The 14,467-nt window shown below is 37.3% G+C and overlaps 1 protein-coding gene across 1 annotated transcript in view; it reads right to left on the bottom strand.

Annotated features, from left to right (window-relative positions):
- HELZ (helicase with zinc finger) overlaps positions 1-14,467 on the bottom strand; it is a 128,717-nt gene that overhangs the window by 91,460 nt on the left and 22,790 nt on the right. The window contains exons 6-11 of the mRNA XM_054708968.1: positions 10,473-10,597; positions 7,752-7,808; positions 4,448-4,499; positions 3,010-3,085; positions 820-1,018; positions 251-358 (exon numbers count right to left, since the gene is read on the bottom strand). Coding sequence (XP_054564943.1) covers positions 251-358; positions 820-1,018; positions 3,010-3,085; positions 4,448-4,499; positions 7,752-7,808; positions 10,473-10,597 — 617 coding nt within the window. The remainder of the gene's footprint in view (positions 1-250; positions 359-819; positions 1,019-3,009; positions 3,086-4,447; positions 4,500-7,751; positions 7,809-10,472; positions 10,598-14,467) is intronic.

Genomic DNA, 14,467 nt, shown 5'->3' with positions numbered 1-14,467 from the left:
TACCAAATCAATAAATAAATGAGCAAGCATCAAAACATCTAGAAAGATTTTATCTCAAAATCTAAAACAAAAATTGTACCTTTAATAATCAAAATACAGAAATACATGTTAGAAGAACATAGAACCTACGTTAAAATGTACTTAGATTAAAACATTTTCAATGCTCTTTTAACACAGAGATTTAAAGGTCAAAAAAGTTTTAAGAAAAATGGAAAAAATTTACATTATTTGAGTAGCACAAAATTCATACCTTACAGGTGAGAGCAAAAGTCCATGTCTGGTGAGACTTTTTGGTGTTGACAGTAACCGTCAGATCAGGATTATGCTCTACCTTTACTCCTTCTACACATTCACTAAGCTGAAAACAGAGAGCAAATAACGTTAACATTTCCATTCCTAAAAGCTCACACAAAGCTTCTGGCATACTCACTACATTAAATGTCAATAGTAAGATGTGATGGAACTGTTTACAAAGCTCAGTGTCTTATACATTAATTGTCAGTTTTTTTGTTCTTACAAAATACAATAAAGCTAAAATAAGAGACATAGAAAACAAACAAAAAATGGCAGTAAAAACTCACTGAATGAAAATAAATTAATATAATACCTGCAAATCTCCAAACAAACGGCTTAGTTTTGCTCTTTATTTTTTAGCAAATAGCTCTACTTTTGCTACTAAAAACACTTTTTCAAGAATCAAGTTCTTCATATAGAGGATAATGAAATAAACCAAAATATAGCACAAAATAAAGTCAAGACTCAAACAAAATCATTATTTAAAACAAACAAACAAAAAAAAATGCAGTTTATTTTCCTCACCACTTTCTCAGGAGATAATGAATTCATCCACTTTTCTATCAAGGTTTCCATGTAACTGCCTGAGAACTGTTTATTCTCGTTTTGCTGTTTCAATTTTATCAACCGTGAAGCATATCTTTTCTGCCATTCTGCTAGTTCTTCCTGGGAATGTGCTGAAGTACACTGGGCACCATACCTACAGATTCCTTGCTCTAAAAATCTGAGTAGAATAGGAAAGACTGTTTTATCATATACTTTGTTGGACCATTTAAAAGATAAACTTTCAGCATTTTCCCTCCAACTCTTCAATAACAAAAATAAAACTTAGTCTCTTGAAAGGCCATATTTATCACAGTGTCTTGCACAGATGAGGAAGGAGAGGTTTAGAGAACATTTACAACAGTTCGTCAAAACAGCAACTCCCCGTTATTAACTGACCTTCTCCTGGAGAGTAAGGGGTGCTAAAGCAGAGCATAATCATAACCACCCCACCCACAAAAGCCATCACTGGAAAGGTAGCTTCCCTCGTGATGTAACAACTCTATTAGGTCCGCTGAGAGCAGCATTTTTTACAGCAACACTGACATCAAGTGGATTAGTTCGTCAAACACAGGTATGCCCTACTCCCCAAAACGATACAACCTAAAGAAAAGCTTCCACAAAGAATTTCATTCTGGAAAAACTTTACTATATCAGTAAATTAGCATTTTTAAGGCTTCTACTTTTTACTTTTACTCTTTTCTATATTACTATTACCAATATTTCATTGAAAATATTGGACTATATTAATTTGCTTGAAATTTTAAAGAATAAAAGTTTTATATTAGAATCACAATTCAAGAGATTAAATTCTTCAATAGCTAAATTCATAAATGTTCATGTTAAAGGTTATAGAATTAATAGTCTCTCAGTGTTTATAACTCAAAAAATTAAACTGACAATTCAGTCAAAAACTGATAAAAATGCAAGATTTTGATCATTTTTTTAAGTTTTAAATACCCTGCAGAATTATGGATCCAGCCAATTTTTAAATGATTGAAGCATAATAAAATAAAGCATCTTATTTATGATTTAAAAATTTAAACTATAAATAGCAAAATGAAGACAAGAGTGATATTATACCATAGTTTTTCAACTGGTAAAATATGGATAGTAAGAAATACAAAATGAACCACAGCACAATTTAAGTTAACAAATGGCTCACCTTATTTGAAAAGATGAGTATATATAAAGCTTTTCTTGATGATACACAAAGCACTTGAACTTAAATTGTACTACTTATGAAGTTCTCTTATACGTCATAAAACATCTTTAAAATCATGCATTTGTTTCTCTTATGTATGTCTTAGTGAGCCAAATATTTCCTTAACTTTCTACTGCTGTGTTTTAAATTATTTCCCTAGAAACTGAAGATTGGATATTCTCATTTGGACTATAAATTTTCTTACACTTCCTTTGCATAACGGATTGTGTTCTACCTCTCCTACAACAGGATGCCACCAGGATTTTCAAAATTCACTACTTAGTTTATTTCTACTATAAAATCAAATCTGATGTCTTAACTATTCAATCATTAACATTACATATCAAGTTTTCTTCATTATCAAAAGCAATCTAGAGTAATGAGATTTTATATCTAAAATCCCACTAGGTACTAGTGCTTATAAAAAGAACTGAAGGGTTCACCTTTCTAAATGTGACTAATAATTCTTTCCACTCAATACGTAATTATTAAGTTCTGAAAGGTTAGCCCTTCAAATATAAATTACTCAGATTCTTCATAAGGATTACATGAAGACAGTATATTTTTAAAAGGTTATTAAAATAATTTAACAATTCTTCACCTATTTTATCTTCTATTTCAGTTTATATAAAGTAATTTAAATGACCATAACAGATAAATTTCACATAAGCAAGTGATCAGCAATTAAATTCAGTCATATTAATCCAACTGGTATTATAAGAGACTTCTAAACAATCTCCATTTATATCATTGTTTTTGTAATTAACAAAAGACTCATCAATATGGCTTTGATTTTTATTTTTTTAATGATAATGACCATTATGGCTTCTGTTTCAAATTGAAAATAAATCATTTTACTCAATCATTATACTTCTTCCTTCACATATTTTCTTTGAAAAAGTGAAGGAAAATTAATTTATCCTTTGAATAAAAACATGTCATGGGTTTAAAAAAAAAATTCACGTTACCTTTTACACAAAGTATATTCCTCGCTGCTTGTGATTCCCCTAGGTGGTGGGCGGAAATGCCAACCATTACAAGATCCTAGAGAGTAATCAGGATATAGTCTTATCATTTGAGGCTTGCTAATAATTCTGATATTTTAATGTGTAAAAAATTCTATAAACCCTCCACACACATCATCCCAGATGATGTAAAAAGAACATGATATACTTGCCTCTAGCAAAAAAGTAATTGACCAATCAAGTGAGTTAAATCAACCATAAGAAACTTAAAAATCACCGAAGAAGCAATTACCAAGCAGCTAAGTCAAATCTATGACCCTGACTCTATCCTAGCAACTGGTGGGCATATTTCCAGTGCAGTCTCTTTCAAACAACTAACAGGGGGAATGTTGGCATGTTTATCATTTTTCAAGTATGAGATGTGTCACTATTAGGAATACTTCAGGAATGAGAAAATTATGTATCCTGGGAGGAAATTTTAGAAAACAAATTCCAGTACTGCATACTGAGTGAGAAGTTTCCCGTCACTACCCATGTTCCTCAGGATCTGTCTGACATTGCATAAAGTAATCCTTTTTTACAACTGAAATAAAGTTCAAAAAGTTGAATTCTAAGGTAGGAGCTAAAAAAGATAACATGTTTACTTCTGAATACAATGAGCTTTTTTTTGTTTAGAATATAATAAGTCAGGGAAAACAGGGCTTCAGCGAGAAAAGACTAGAGTTACAGAGGCTGAGCAGGACAAGTTTCCAAGGACCTCAGAGCCATTACCTATACCTAACCCTCATGAGTCACTGTGCCTCCCTGCCCCACCAAAAAATATAGATATTCAGCCAGGTTGAATTTAGAGCTGGGTTTCATCCCTTACTAGCTGTGTGACTAAGGAAATGACTGGACCTTAATAAATATCAGTTTCATCGCCTCTCAAAAAGATGGGAAGGGCTCTAAGAAATCATTACACATTTGGCGAAAGCCACTACAGCCATCCACAGTATCCAGCAAGCACTCAGTGAAAGCTGGTCTCTCTTCCCTTTCCTCTGACAAGAGAAGATTTTAGTGGTGGCAGGAACAGCTCTGTTTACAGATTAGAACTTCCAAAAAGTATTAATTGTACTAGCCTGGGAGAGAGAGAGAATGAAAGACCCCCCACCAATAAGGACTGCTAAGAATGAGTTTTAAACTACGTGGAGGCAAGAAAATGAAATAGATAACTTCTAGAGCTACCTTATACCACCATTACTTCATTATTCTAAGGAAAAGGGCCAGTGAAAAGAATTGCTTTCATCCACACATTTTTTAGAATTAAATTTTTTTATTTTTATATTCTCTCCTACAACTGCACTTCCATGTACTGTAACTCAGTAAATTTCTTCCCAATAATCAATAAAAAAGCAATGTCCAGATCACAGTTACTAGAAGTTACGCAGAGTTTGGTACTTACCCTCTTCTAAATCTTCCACGTGATATCCAGAGAGGACGTTACTAGTTGCTGTCTGCAATTTTTGAAATGAAAGGTACTTTTATAATAAGAAATATCCAGTTGATGTCGAATTAAACTTGGACATTTTCAATATTTTTTAAAGGTTAAGTCTGAACATTTAGAAAAATTTAACATTAATATCTCAGATATGTTTTGCTCTATGTTAAACTGTATTTAAACACAGAAAACAGTAATTGTGTGGCCCTCATTAAGGAAACTGATAAGATTTTCTACATAAAAATTACCTGGTAGCCAAAGAACAAAGGTCTAAGTCCCCAATCTGGAACCCACAGAGTAGCGGCTTCCATCCACTTACTCTTTCCGCTCTCCTCTTCCAAACAACCAGAGATCGACCAGCTAGCCTCTTCTCCTGTATCAAGCGGAGCACCAGTTGGGGGCCTCGGAGCACATCCTGCTAAGTCTCCCTCACTAGGGGATGAGCCCTTTTCCACAATGGAGACCACGGCAGGGACCCACTCACTCTGACTTGCTGGTTTTCTTGACTCCCTTGATGCAGATAAATCCTCAATCTGTCTCTTTGGCTCTAAGATTACTTTAAGCTCCACACCCACAATTCCAACTGAGTGCCAGCCATAGCACTTTCCATTAACTATTCCTCAACATTTTACATGCTGACCACTGCCAGCCATGTACAGATCACTGTCAAAAGCCTGCAACTGCCCCTTTACAGTCCCGCCCCTCACAGGCGATCCGGCACATACTGGGTACTCAGTAAATGGTGGATGAATGGCTAGATGCACTTCGAACGCAATATGTCCAAAACAAAATTCATCAACTTTACTGCAAATCTCATCCTCTTTCTCTGCTCCTTATTTCAAGTTCATAGACTCATCTTCCCCAAAGAGCAAGACTGAAATTAAGAAAACCATCTTAAACTCTTCCTCTTCTGTCCTGTTCTGAGTATTCTCCGAATCCTGCCCAACCAGGTGTAGAATGTCTCTTATAATCTCTACTCCCACTGCCACGTCCTAGGTAAGGCCCTCATTACTACCTGTCTCATCTATCCTTGAACCAACTGACTGCCAATCTTACCCTGCACCAAGTCACCTGTGGGTCTTCACTTAGCTACTTCCGTCCTTTGACCTCAGTTCCCACATTCTTGCCTCCCTGGTTTCCCCACAGAGTGTTCACTTCTTCTTTCCCTGCCTGTACTTCCATTATACAGCACTTACTAACCACAGGCTGCCCTCTGGGTACAGTAGCTTGTGCATCTCATACTGGTCCATCAGATTGTTTTTCATTAATATCTCAGCTTTCCAAAACCCACAGAACCTTGAACAGCATAGGCACACAGTAAATGCTGAACTGAATCAGGAGGAGGAAATGATATCCCAAGGTGAAATTTGGAATGTCTTGTACCATAGAAAGAATGTCATAAATGCTAATTGGGTATAACTGAAACAATAATATCACTATAATTCACATGTTGTTAATTAAATTGAACTTTCTAGATTGGGCTGGAACTGAATCACTATAATAACTCTACTGGAAAATGCCTTCTTATTCTCAACACTGCTTACTAATAAGTTTTTAAAGACAACCCTTTCTTTTTGTAAAATGAGGACTGTATATAAGAATGCATACGCTAACAAATCAGTTGTAATTGCTAACATTATAAGGATTCTATTCTCACAAGAAAAGATACATTAAAAGATCTCTTCAAATTTTATGAGCAAGTTCTAAATGCCATAGTCCCACACCTGCCCTTAAAAAATGATTCCATCTACACAGAATCTATAAGAATAAAAGCATAATATGCTAATCAGACCAGACGTCTTTCTGGATATCCTTCCAGACAACCTTTCGGATGAAGCTGAGGCTGCGAAGGAAGCCCAGTTTCCCAGGTGCCTGCCAGCGGCCACAGGAAAGCCCGGGTCCCGGGTGCCAGAGAGAAGCCGGTGCCAGCAGCCGGGGAAAGGAAGGCCTACTCTTGCACAAATTTCATGCATCGGGCCTCTAGTGTATAAATATAAAAACTAAAACTTGACTTCAAGTATGAATTTAAAGGATCCCCCTCTAAAATATTTATCAAATATGCAAAAAAGATGGGCATAAAATGTTTGATCATAAAATGAAGGCTAAAACATTTATGTTTGTTAATTGTTAGAAGGGAAAAACACATGGTGCATTTCCCAAGTCAGCATCTGCAATGGTCTGCGAAGGGGCAGTGGAAGCCTGAGCTGACACTACAACTTGCAGGCTGGGAGGGTCTCAAACACACAACCTCAGAGCTGGTGAGAGAGAGAGAGAGAGAGAGAGAGAGAGAGAGAGAGAGAGAGAGAGAGAGGTAGGTAGGTTTGGTTGTTGTTTTTTTTATGTGCTCAGGTCCCAAGACAGAAGGGCAAAATGAATTAGCTTATGATCTTCAGTCTTCATTGATGCCTTCAGGAAAAGCAACCAAATTTCATATTGTTAGAATTCCTATAAATTCACCATCAAATCTACTGATTTGATATTTTAAATTTTACTAACTAATATGTATTGTTTTTGTTCGCATTAGCTAGCCCTCAGTTCCATGTCTTTATCCTCATCCACTAGCATTTACAAGTTAAATACCAGCTCAGCCCAATCTTTAAATAAAAATTGTTGTTATTTTTAGATGTCATATGCAATAATAAATAAGGGAAACATTGTTTGTTAATTTTTTCTAGATGGATTTTTAAAAATAATTTCAGTTCACTAACCAAAAGAATACTACTTTGGTTACATAGAAAAGAAATTATAAACAAAACTGCCGGTTTGGCTCAGAGGATAGAGTGTCGGCCTATGGACTGAAGGGTCCCAGGTTCAATTCTGGTCAAGGGCACATGCTTGGATTGCGGGCTCGGTCCCCAGTGGGGGGCATGCAGGAGGCAGCTGATCAATGATTCTCTCTCATCATTGATGTTTCTATCTCTCTCTCCCTCTCCCTTCCTCTCTGAAATCAATATAATATATATTTTTTAAAAAGAAATTATAAACAAAACTATATCATTTCCAAAAGTACAGTCACAAAATAAGAGTCAAGTGATATTTGTGACCTTACATGTCACAGTATTATAAATATTAAAAGTAAAATTTTACATATATCTATATTTGCATATGACTTGCAAGCTGGGTTACAGAGGATCAGGAGGTTCCACCACCCCACCTTTACAGCCTGCTGTCTTAGCCGATGCCCAATGATTTTCCAAAATTTAATACAAAACACTTACTAGCCAGAGTGAGTTAAATTTTCCAAAGAAATACACTGAAATAGTCTTACCTCTGTTTCTGTGAGAAGTGTTTTTAGTCTTGTTAAATCTTTTGTTACCATCCCATTCTGAAAAGGTAAATGAAAAAGGGAAAAACCAATTAGTATATTAGTTCTTGACTATGGGGACTTAATTCCTCAACTGTTTCTAAGGTTTATTTGTAAAGAAAACAATGCTACTCCTCACTTCCATCCCCTGTCATTAATCATGATAATCAAGTTAACCATCTATAAGGAAAGTTAAAAAGGTTAATTTAACAGAATAAAATATATAGTGTACCCTAAAACACTGTATTCACCTTCCATAAGAGCTTAAAATCAATTCAATAAAATATTCACAATGGGTATCACCAAAGAGCAAGATAGGATAAATGAAAAGAAAAATAAGTCTAAACTTTTTTAAAAAATTTTTTCCCTAAAACTAATCCTAATATATAAAAACCCTGGGTCTGTCACATCCACAACGACTGGAGGCTCAACCTAACGCCCAGGCTGCGCGAGCAGCAGGCTCTGGTGGGTGGGGACTTGTGGCAACAGGGCCAGGGGAGGCAGGGCCGGCACTCACACTCACTCACAACTGCACACACGCACAGATACACACAGCGCCCACCAGCTCACAGCCTTTTCTCCCTTTCTTTCCCTCCCTCCCAGCTCACTCTTGGAGCCTCTCTGAGAATGAGGAAACAAAACAGTCTGGGCCTGAAGAGGCCTGGATGGAAAGGAGGGCTGGCAGAGGGTGGAGCAGCCCCCACTGGCCCCGCCCCCTCCCAGCCGGGAAAGAGGAAGAGGGAGACAGGGAGGCAGGGAGGCCTGAAGGACTGCTGAGAAAAACAAAGAGAGACAGAGACTGGGTGAGATCAGGCTGGCAGGGGAGGGCAGTTGGGAGCAACCAGGCCAGCAGGGGAGGGCAGTTAGGGGCAATCAGGCAGGCAGGCAGAGGCAGCTAGGGGCGATCAGGCAGGCAGGCAGGCAGGCAGGTGTGCGGTTAGGAGCCAGTGGTCCCAGATCGAGAGAGGGACATCCCCCAAGGGGTCCCTGGTTGGAGAGGGTGCAGGCTGGGCTGAGGGAACCCCTCCCCGTGCACGAATTTCGTGCACCAGGTCACTAGTGATCTTATATTTGCAAAATGGTGAATTCAATCAGATTCATATAAAATAATGATAGCACTTTAAAGGTGGCTCATTAACAAACCTGATAAAGGAAAATATGCAAAATATTCTCTCTTCTGAAATTCAAATTTCACTTGAGATTTAAAGGCAACTTACTTCTTCCTAGTTTAAAAACCCAATAGGTAAAACTGTGCAATATGCTAAACTTATATAAAAAAGTTCCTTAAAGATAGAATTTTCTTAATAATAGAGGTATATTATCACCTACTTTGAACTACAGAGCTATAACATTTTGCTATATTAATATATTTAACCTTTAATGTGAATTTGGTGAAATCAAAAAGCAATGGTAAATCAATTAAACAATATACTACACAATAATTCCTTAGAAATAAACTACTCTCTGAGATGAGTCATTACATTACACTCAGCAGTATACTAAGTACTCGCCTAAATTCTTTTTTGTCACCAAATATATTTATTTCCATTAAAAACACAACTTTATGCCAGATTTTCATAATTTCTATCAATTCAAAAGAATAAGAGAATAAAATAAAATAAAATAGGGAATTCATGCTATATAGCACAGTATACATATACTTCTTTGCTTTCACTTTTCACTGTTTTTCACTATCATTCCTGAAAAATATCAGAGAATTTTGTAACAGTTACCAACTGGTGAGAAAAAGAGTTATACTATCTTCTTGTCTTCCAATCTTACAGATTGCCAACTCTAAAGTTCCAAAAAATGGTTTTTTAATTATGTCAACCAAAAACAAGCTTTAGAAAATTAAATGCTACATAAAAAAAATTAATCCCAAAGTCTGAATAGAATTAAATAGCTCCATCAGAGTGGTCATGAATATCAACTTACACCCATATCATCTTCAAAAATGAAAGTAATTATTATATAGTTTAGATAAATGTAAACATTTTATGAAATAAGTGGCCAAATTTAAGAACCCTATAAAATCGTATATCCACAGGAGAATTTTAAAACATAACAGAACCAAAAATATTTTCAAGTTCTGATTTAGCTATCCTATACTTTCAAAGTTTCAAAAAGCACCTGCAATTCTTTTATATATATATATATATATATATATATATTATCACAAACTACAAGAATCCAATGGTTAAACATAAGTTTGTTGAAGAGAAATGAGTATCTCAAGGTACCCATGAACTTCATTTCTGGTAGAAGAAAATGCACACTAACTGTTTTTCCCCACAATATTCCTAAGGAGTCATATACATGAGTCTCTTTTCAGACATTCAAAATTAGAATTCATTATTGTATGATTTCACTCACATGTGGAATATAAAACAGAAAGCAACAAATGAACAAATAGGACAATCAAACAAACAAAAACTCATAGACACAAACAGTATGATGGTTACCAGAGGGAAAGGGCGTGGAGGGGATAGTGTAGTAAAGGGTAAAGGGGGTCAAATACATGGCGACAGAAGGAGATTTGACTTTGGGTGGTAAACACACAATGCAATATATAGATGACAAATCATAGAATTATACACTTGAAAACTATATAATTTTGTTAACCAGCCACCCCAATAAATTTTTTTTTTTAAAGCACTGAAAAAAAATTAGAGCTCATCAACATACCAGGGACTCTCCTGTCAGTGACTTGGCAAGAATGTTGGATACAAGTTGAAGCTTTCCTTTCAGCTGCATGCAGCAAAGCACTGCCTGAAAGGCACCATCTCCCTTGGCCAGTCCTTCTCCCAGCACTATCAGAAAAGAACAGCCATTGTTAATCACATGACATGTAATACATATCTTCCTTGATTTTAATACTGGCACACTATCACAGGCATGACTTCTTATACACTAAAAGAAAAACTTCAAGTACTAGAGGAAAGGGTGATGCTTCAGTTCTGTCTAAGACATGCATAAAGACAAGAAAATAAAACTCTGGCCAGTGTGGCTCAGTTGATTGGGCATCATATGGTATACCGAAAAGTTGCTGGTTTGATTCCTGGTCAGGGCACATGCAGGGGTTATGGGCTTGATCCCCAGTAGTAGGCGTACAGGAGGTAGCTGATCAATCAAAGTTGCGCTTTCTCATTAATGTTTCTCTCTCTCTCTCTCTCTCTCTTTCTCTCTCTCTCTACCCCCCGCTTCCTCCCTCGCCCCCCTTAGCCCAAAGTATTTTTCCCAAATGTTTCAAAAGGAAGATTTTAATGACAATAAAAACTAAATCCTTCGGTCATTAATAAAGTGAAATCATTCACTGCTTGGATATAATTATATTCTCTGAACCAACACTTCAAAAATAAAAAATTAAAAGATTATTTTAAGAGAATATAAATTTATAATTTATAAATTCCTGTCCTAAATATCAGCCATTTAATATTTGGCAATAAATCTCATTATCCAAAAATATATTTGGGGGCGAGAGTAGTAGTATATATAAGCAGACTCCAAACATTGGAAGGCCTACCAGGTGTACCAATTAATAATGCGGATTTTTTTCAATAGATGGAGATACACATATGTTGATATATGTGCGATTTGATATGTATGCTATTTTGTTGTATTGACAGCAAGCTTCAAAACTTCATGTTAAATTTTCTGAAGGTATTAACATCACAGATATCTTAACGCTTAAAAATGTCGAATTTCGTGCCAAAAAAAGAGCATTTGCAGGAGTTTTAATTCATTATTTTATTTTGAAGAAAATTGCTACTGAAAGTTATTGTATACTTCGGGAAGCTTATGGTGAACATGCTCCATCTCAAGATACTTGTGAATGCTGGATTAAATGCTTTAAAAGTGATGATTTTGATGTGAAAGACAAAGAACATCCAGGTCAACTGAAAAAGTTTGAAGACCAACAATTACAAGCATTATTGGATGAAGAGGCGTATCAAACTCAAAAACAACTTGCAGAAAGATTAAATGTTGCTCAGCATGCCCTAACCGGTTTGGCTTGGTGGATAGAGCGTCGGCCTGCGGACTGAAAGGTCCCAGGTTCGATTCCGGTCAAGGGCATGTACCTGGGTTGCGGGCACATCCCCAGTAGGAGGTGTGCAGGAGGCAGCTGATTGATGTTTCTAACTCACTATCCCTCTCCCTTCCTCTCTGTAAAAAATCAATAAAATATATTTTTTTAAAAAAGAAGAAGTTGCTCAGCAAACAATTTCTGATAGTTTACAAGCAATGGAAAAGATTTTAAAGGAAGGAAAATGGGTGCCACATCAACTGAACAAAAGACAAATGGGAAACCGAAAAGTCATCAGTAAAATGTTGCTTCAACGGCACGAAAGAAAGTCTTTTTTGCATCGAATTGTGACTGACAATGAAAAGTGGATCATTTTGAGAATCCCAAATGTACCAAATCATGGGTTGATCCAGGTCAACCATCAAAATCGACTGCAAGGCCAAATCGCTTCGGTAAGAAGACCATGCTCTGAGTCAGGTGGGATCAAGAAGGTGTGGTGTATTATGAGTTTCTAAAACCAGGTGAAACCGTTAATACTGATTGCTACCGACAACAAATAATCAATTTGAATCACGCTTTGATCGTGAAACGACCAGAATGTGCCAGAAGACAAGGCAAAGTAATTTTGCTTCATGATAACACACCATCACACACTTCAAAACCAGCTAAAGACACGTTAAAAGATCTTGCCTGGGAAGTATTAACCCACCCGCTGTATTCACCAGACCTTGCTCCTTCAGATTACCACTTGTTCCGATTGATGGCACACACACTTTCTGAGCAGCACTTCAAAATATAAGAAGAAGTGAAAAATTGGGTCTCTGAATGGTCTGCCTCAAAACAAGAAAAGTTCTATTGGGACGGTATCCCCAAATTACCTGAAAGATGGGAGAAATGTGTAGCCAGCAATGGACATTACTTTGAATAAAGCACTTTTGATGTTTCTCTTGAAATTATCATGTTTTCTTTTATTACAAAATCTGCATTATTAACCGGTACACCTGGTAAATCTAAGTGTTAACTAAAGAGTAAAATGTCCATTTCTTATAAATATCAAAAAGTATAACATCACCCAGAGTAAGAACACTGTGGGCAAATCTCTGACCAGTGTCCCTCTGGCCAAATCTGGGTTTTCCCCCAATATTCTTCTTCTCTGCCTCGACCCTTTTCCCTTGCCCTCACTTTTCTTCCCATTATAATAAATAAACACTTCGGACATGTGGGCTGCAGCTGTTGTGGCATATTGTGTCCTTCCTACCAAGGACTTTTATAGATAAAATGTTTCCTTTATAAAATGCTTTTGGAAAATGAAAAGCCTTAACACTATTCAATGCAATCTATACCTAGAACCTGCTGAATATTTCAGCTTTAAATACTGTAATACTTTGTTGTTTTTTTAATCCCTGCTACCTTGCTCCTTTCGATATTAGGTCCTTAATCCGGTCATACAAATCGTTATGATCTCCTTGGGTTTGCAATGAGCATTAAAGTTAAGCTCTTATTGCATACTAGAGGCCCACTGCACGAATTCGTGCACTTCGGGGGGCGGGCGTTCCCTTAGTCTGGATTGCAAGAGGGTGCAGGCCAGGCCTAGGGACCCCACCAGTGCATGATCAGGGCCAGTGCATGATCAGGGCCGAGGAGGGATGCAGGAGGGTTCCAGGGTGTGTCCAGACCATCTTGCTCAGTCCCGATCAGCTGGACCCCAGCAGCAAGTTAACCTACAGGTCAGAGCATCTTCCCCCTGGTGGTCAGTGCACGTCATAGCAAGCGGTTGAGTGGACTTAGCACATCATTAGCATATTACACTTTGATTGGTTGAATGGCCGACCAGACACTTAGCATATTAGGCTTTTATTATATAGGATTTTTGGAAGAGCTCTTTCCTTCAACTGCAGTTTATTGTAAAGAGGCTTGGACTCCTTCCTTCTCAATATTTTCATACTTCAGAAACAGGTCATTTCTCCTGGTTTATTTTCAATATTCCAGTTTAAATTTTAGAGATAATTAATTTATGTCCCTCAACTTCCTCATTACTACACAAATCCTATACAGTAGGTCCCGGGTTACATTGGAGATCTGTTCCTATGGCACGACGTAACACGATTTTCACCATAAGTCGGAACCCACCTACATAAGCACCTACGTCACTCACATGGAGCACATACACAGCAGTAATGAAGCAAAACAGTAAAAAAAAAAAAAATTAAAAGAAAGATTACAATTCCTGACCTTTACTTGTGGTAAATAAATAATAAAAAACATAAAGCACATATGTACATTTGGCAAAATGATGGAACTTTTTTTTTTAATTAATAAATGGGAGATGGTGACATAACCACAAAACGACGTATGTCGAATCCAACGTAACCCGAGGACTGCCTGTATAATAAAACCCTAATATGCAAATCAACCAAATGGCAGAAGACCAGTCACTATGATGCACACTGACCACCAGGGGGCAGACGCTCAACTCAGGAGCTGCCCCGGGGCAGCTCCTGAGTTGAGCGTCTTCCCCACCGAGAGGGAGGCAACCAGCGGTGATCAGGGGGCAGAGCCGGCCAGCGGGCGGCGAAAGCCACCAGCCAAGGCGGGTGCCAGCAGGGTCCCCACCTCCCACCCCCCGATCGCCCCACCCGCCGGTCACCCCACAGAT

This window comes from Eptesicus fuscus, chromosome 20 (assembly GCF_027574615.1).
Source record: "Eptesicus fuscus isolate TK198812 chromosome 20, DD_ASM_mEF_20220401, whole genome shotgun sequence".
Classification (NCBI taxonomy): Eukaryota; Metazoa; Chordata; class Mammalia; order Chiroptera; family Vespertilionidae; genus Eptesicus; species Eptesicus fuscus.
This window is presented reverse-complemented; position numbering and strand designations above follow the sequence as displayed.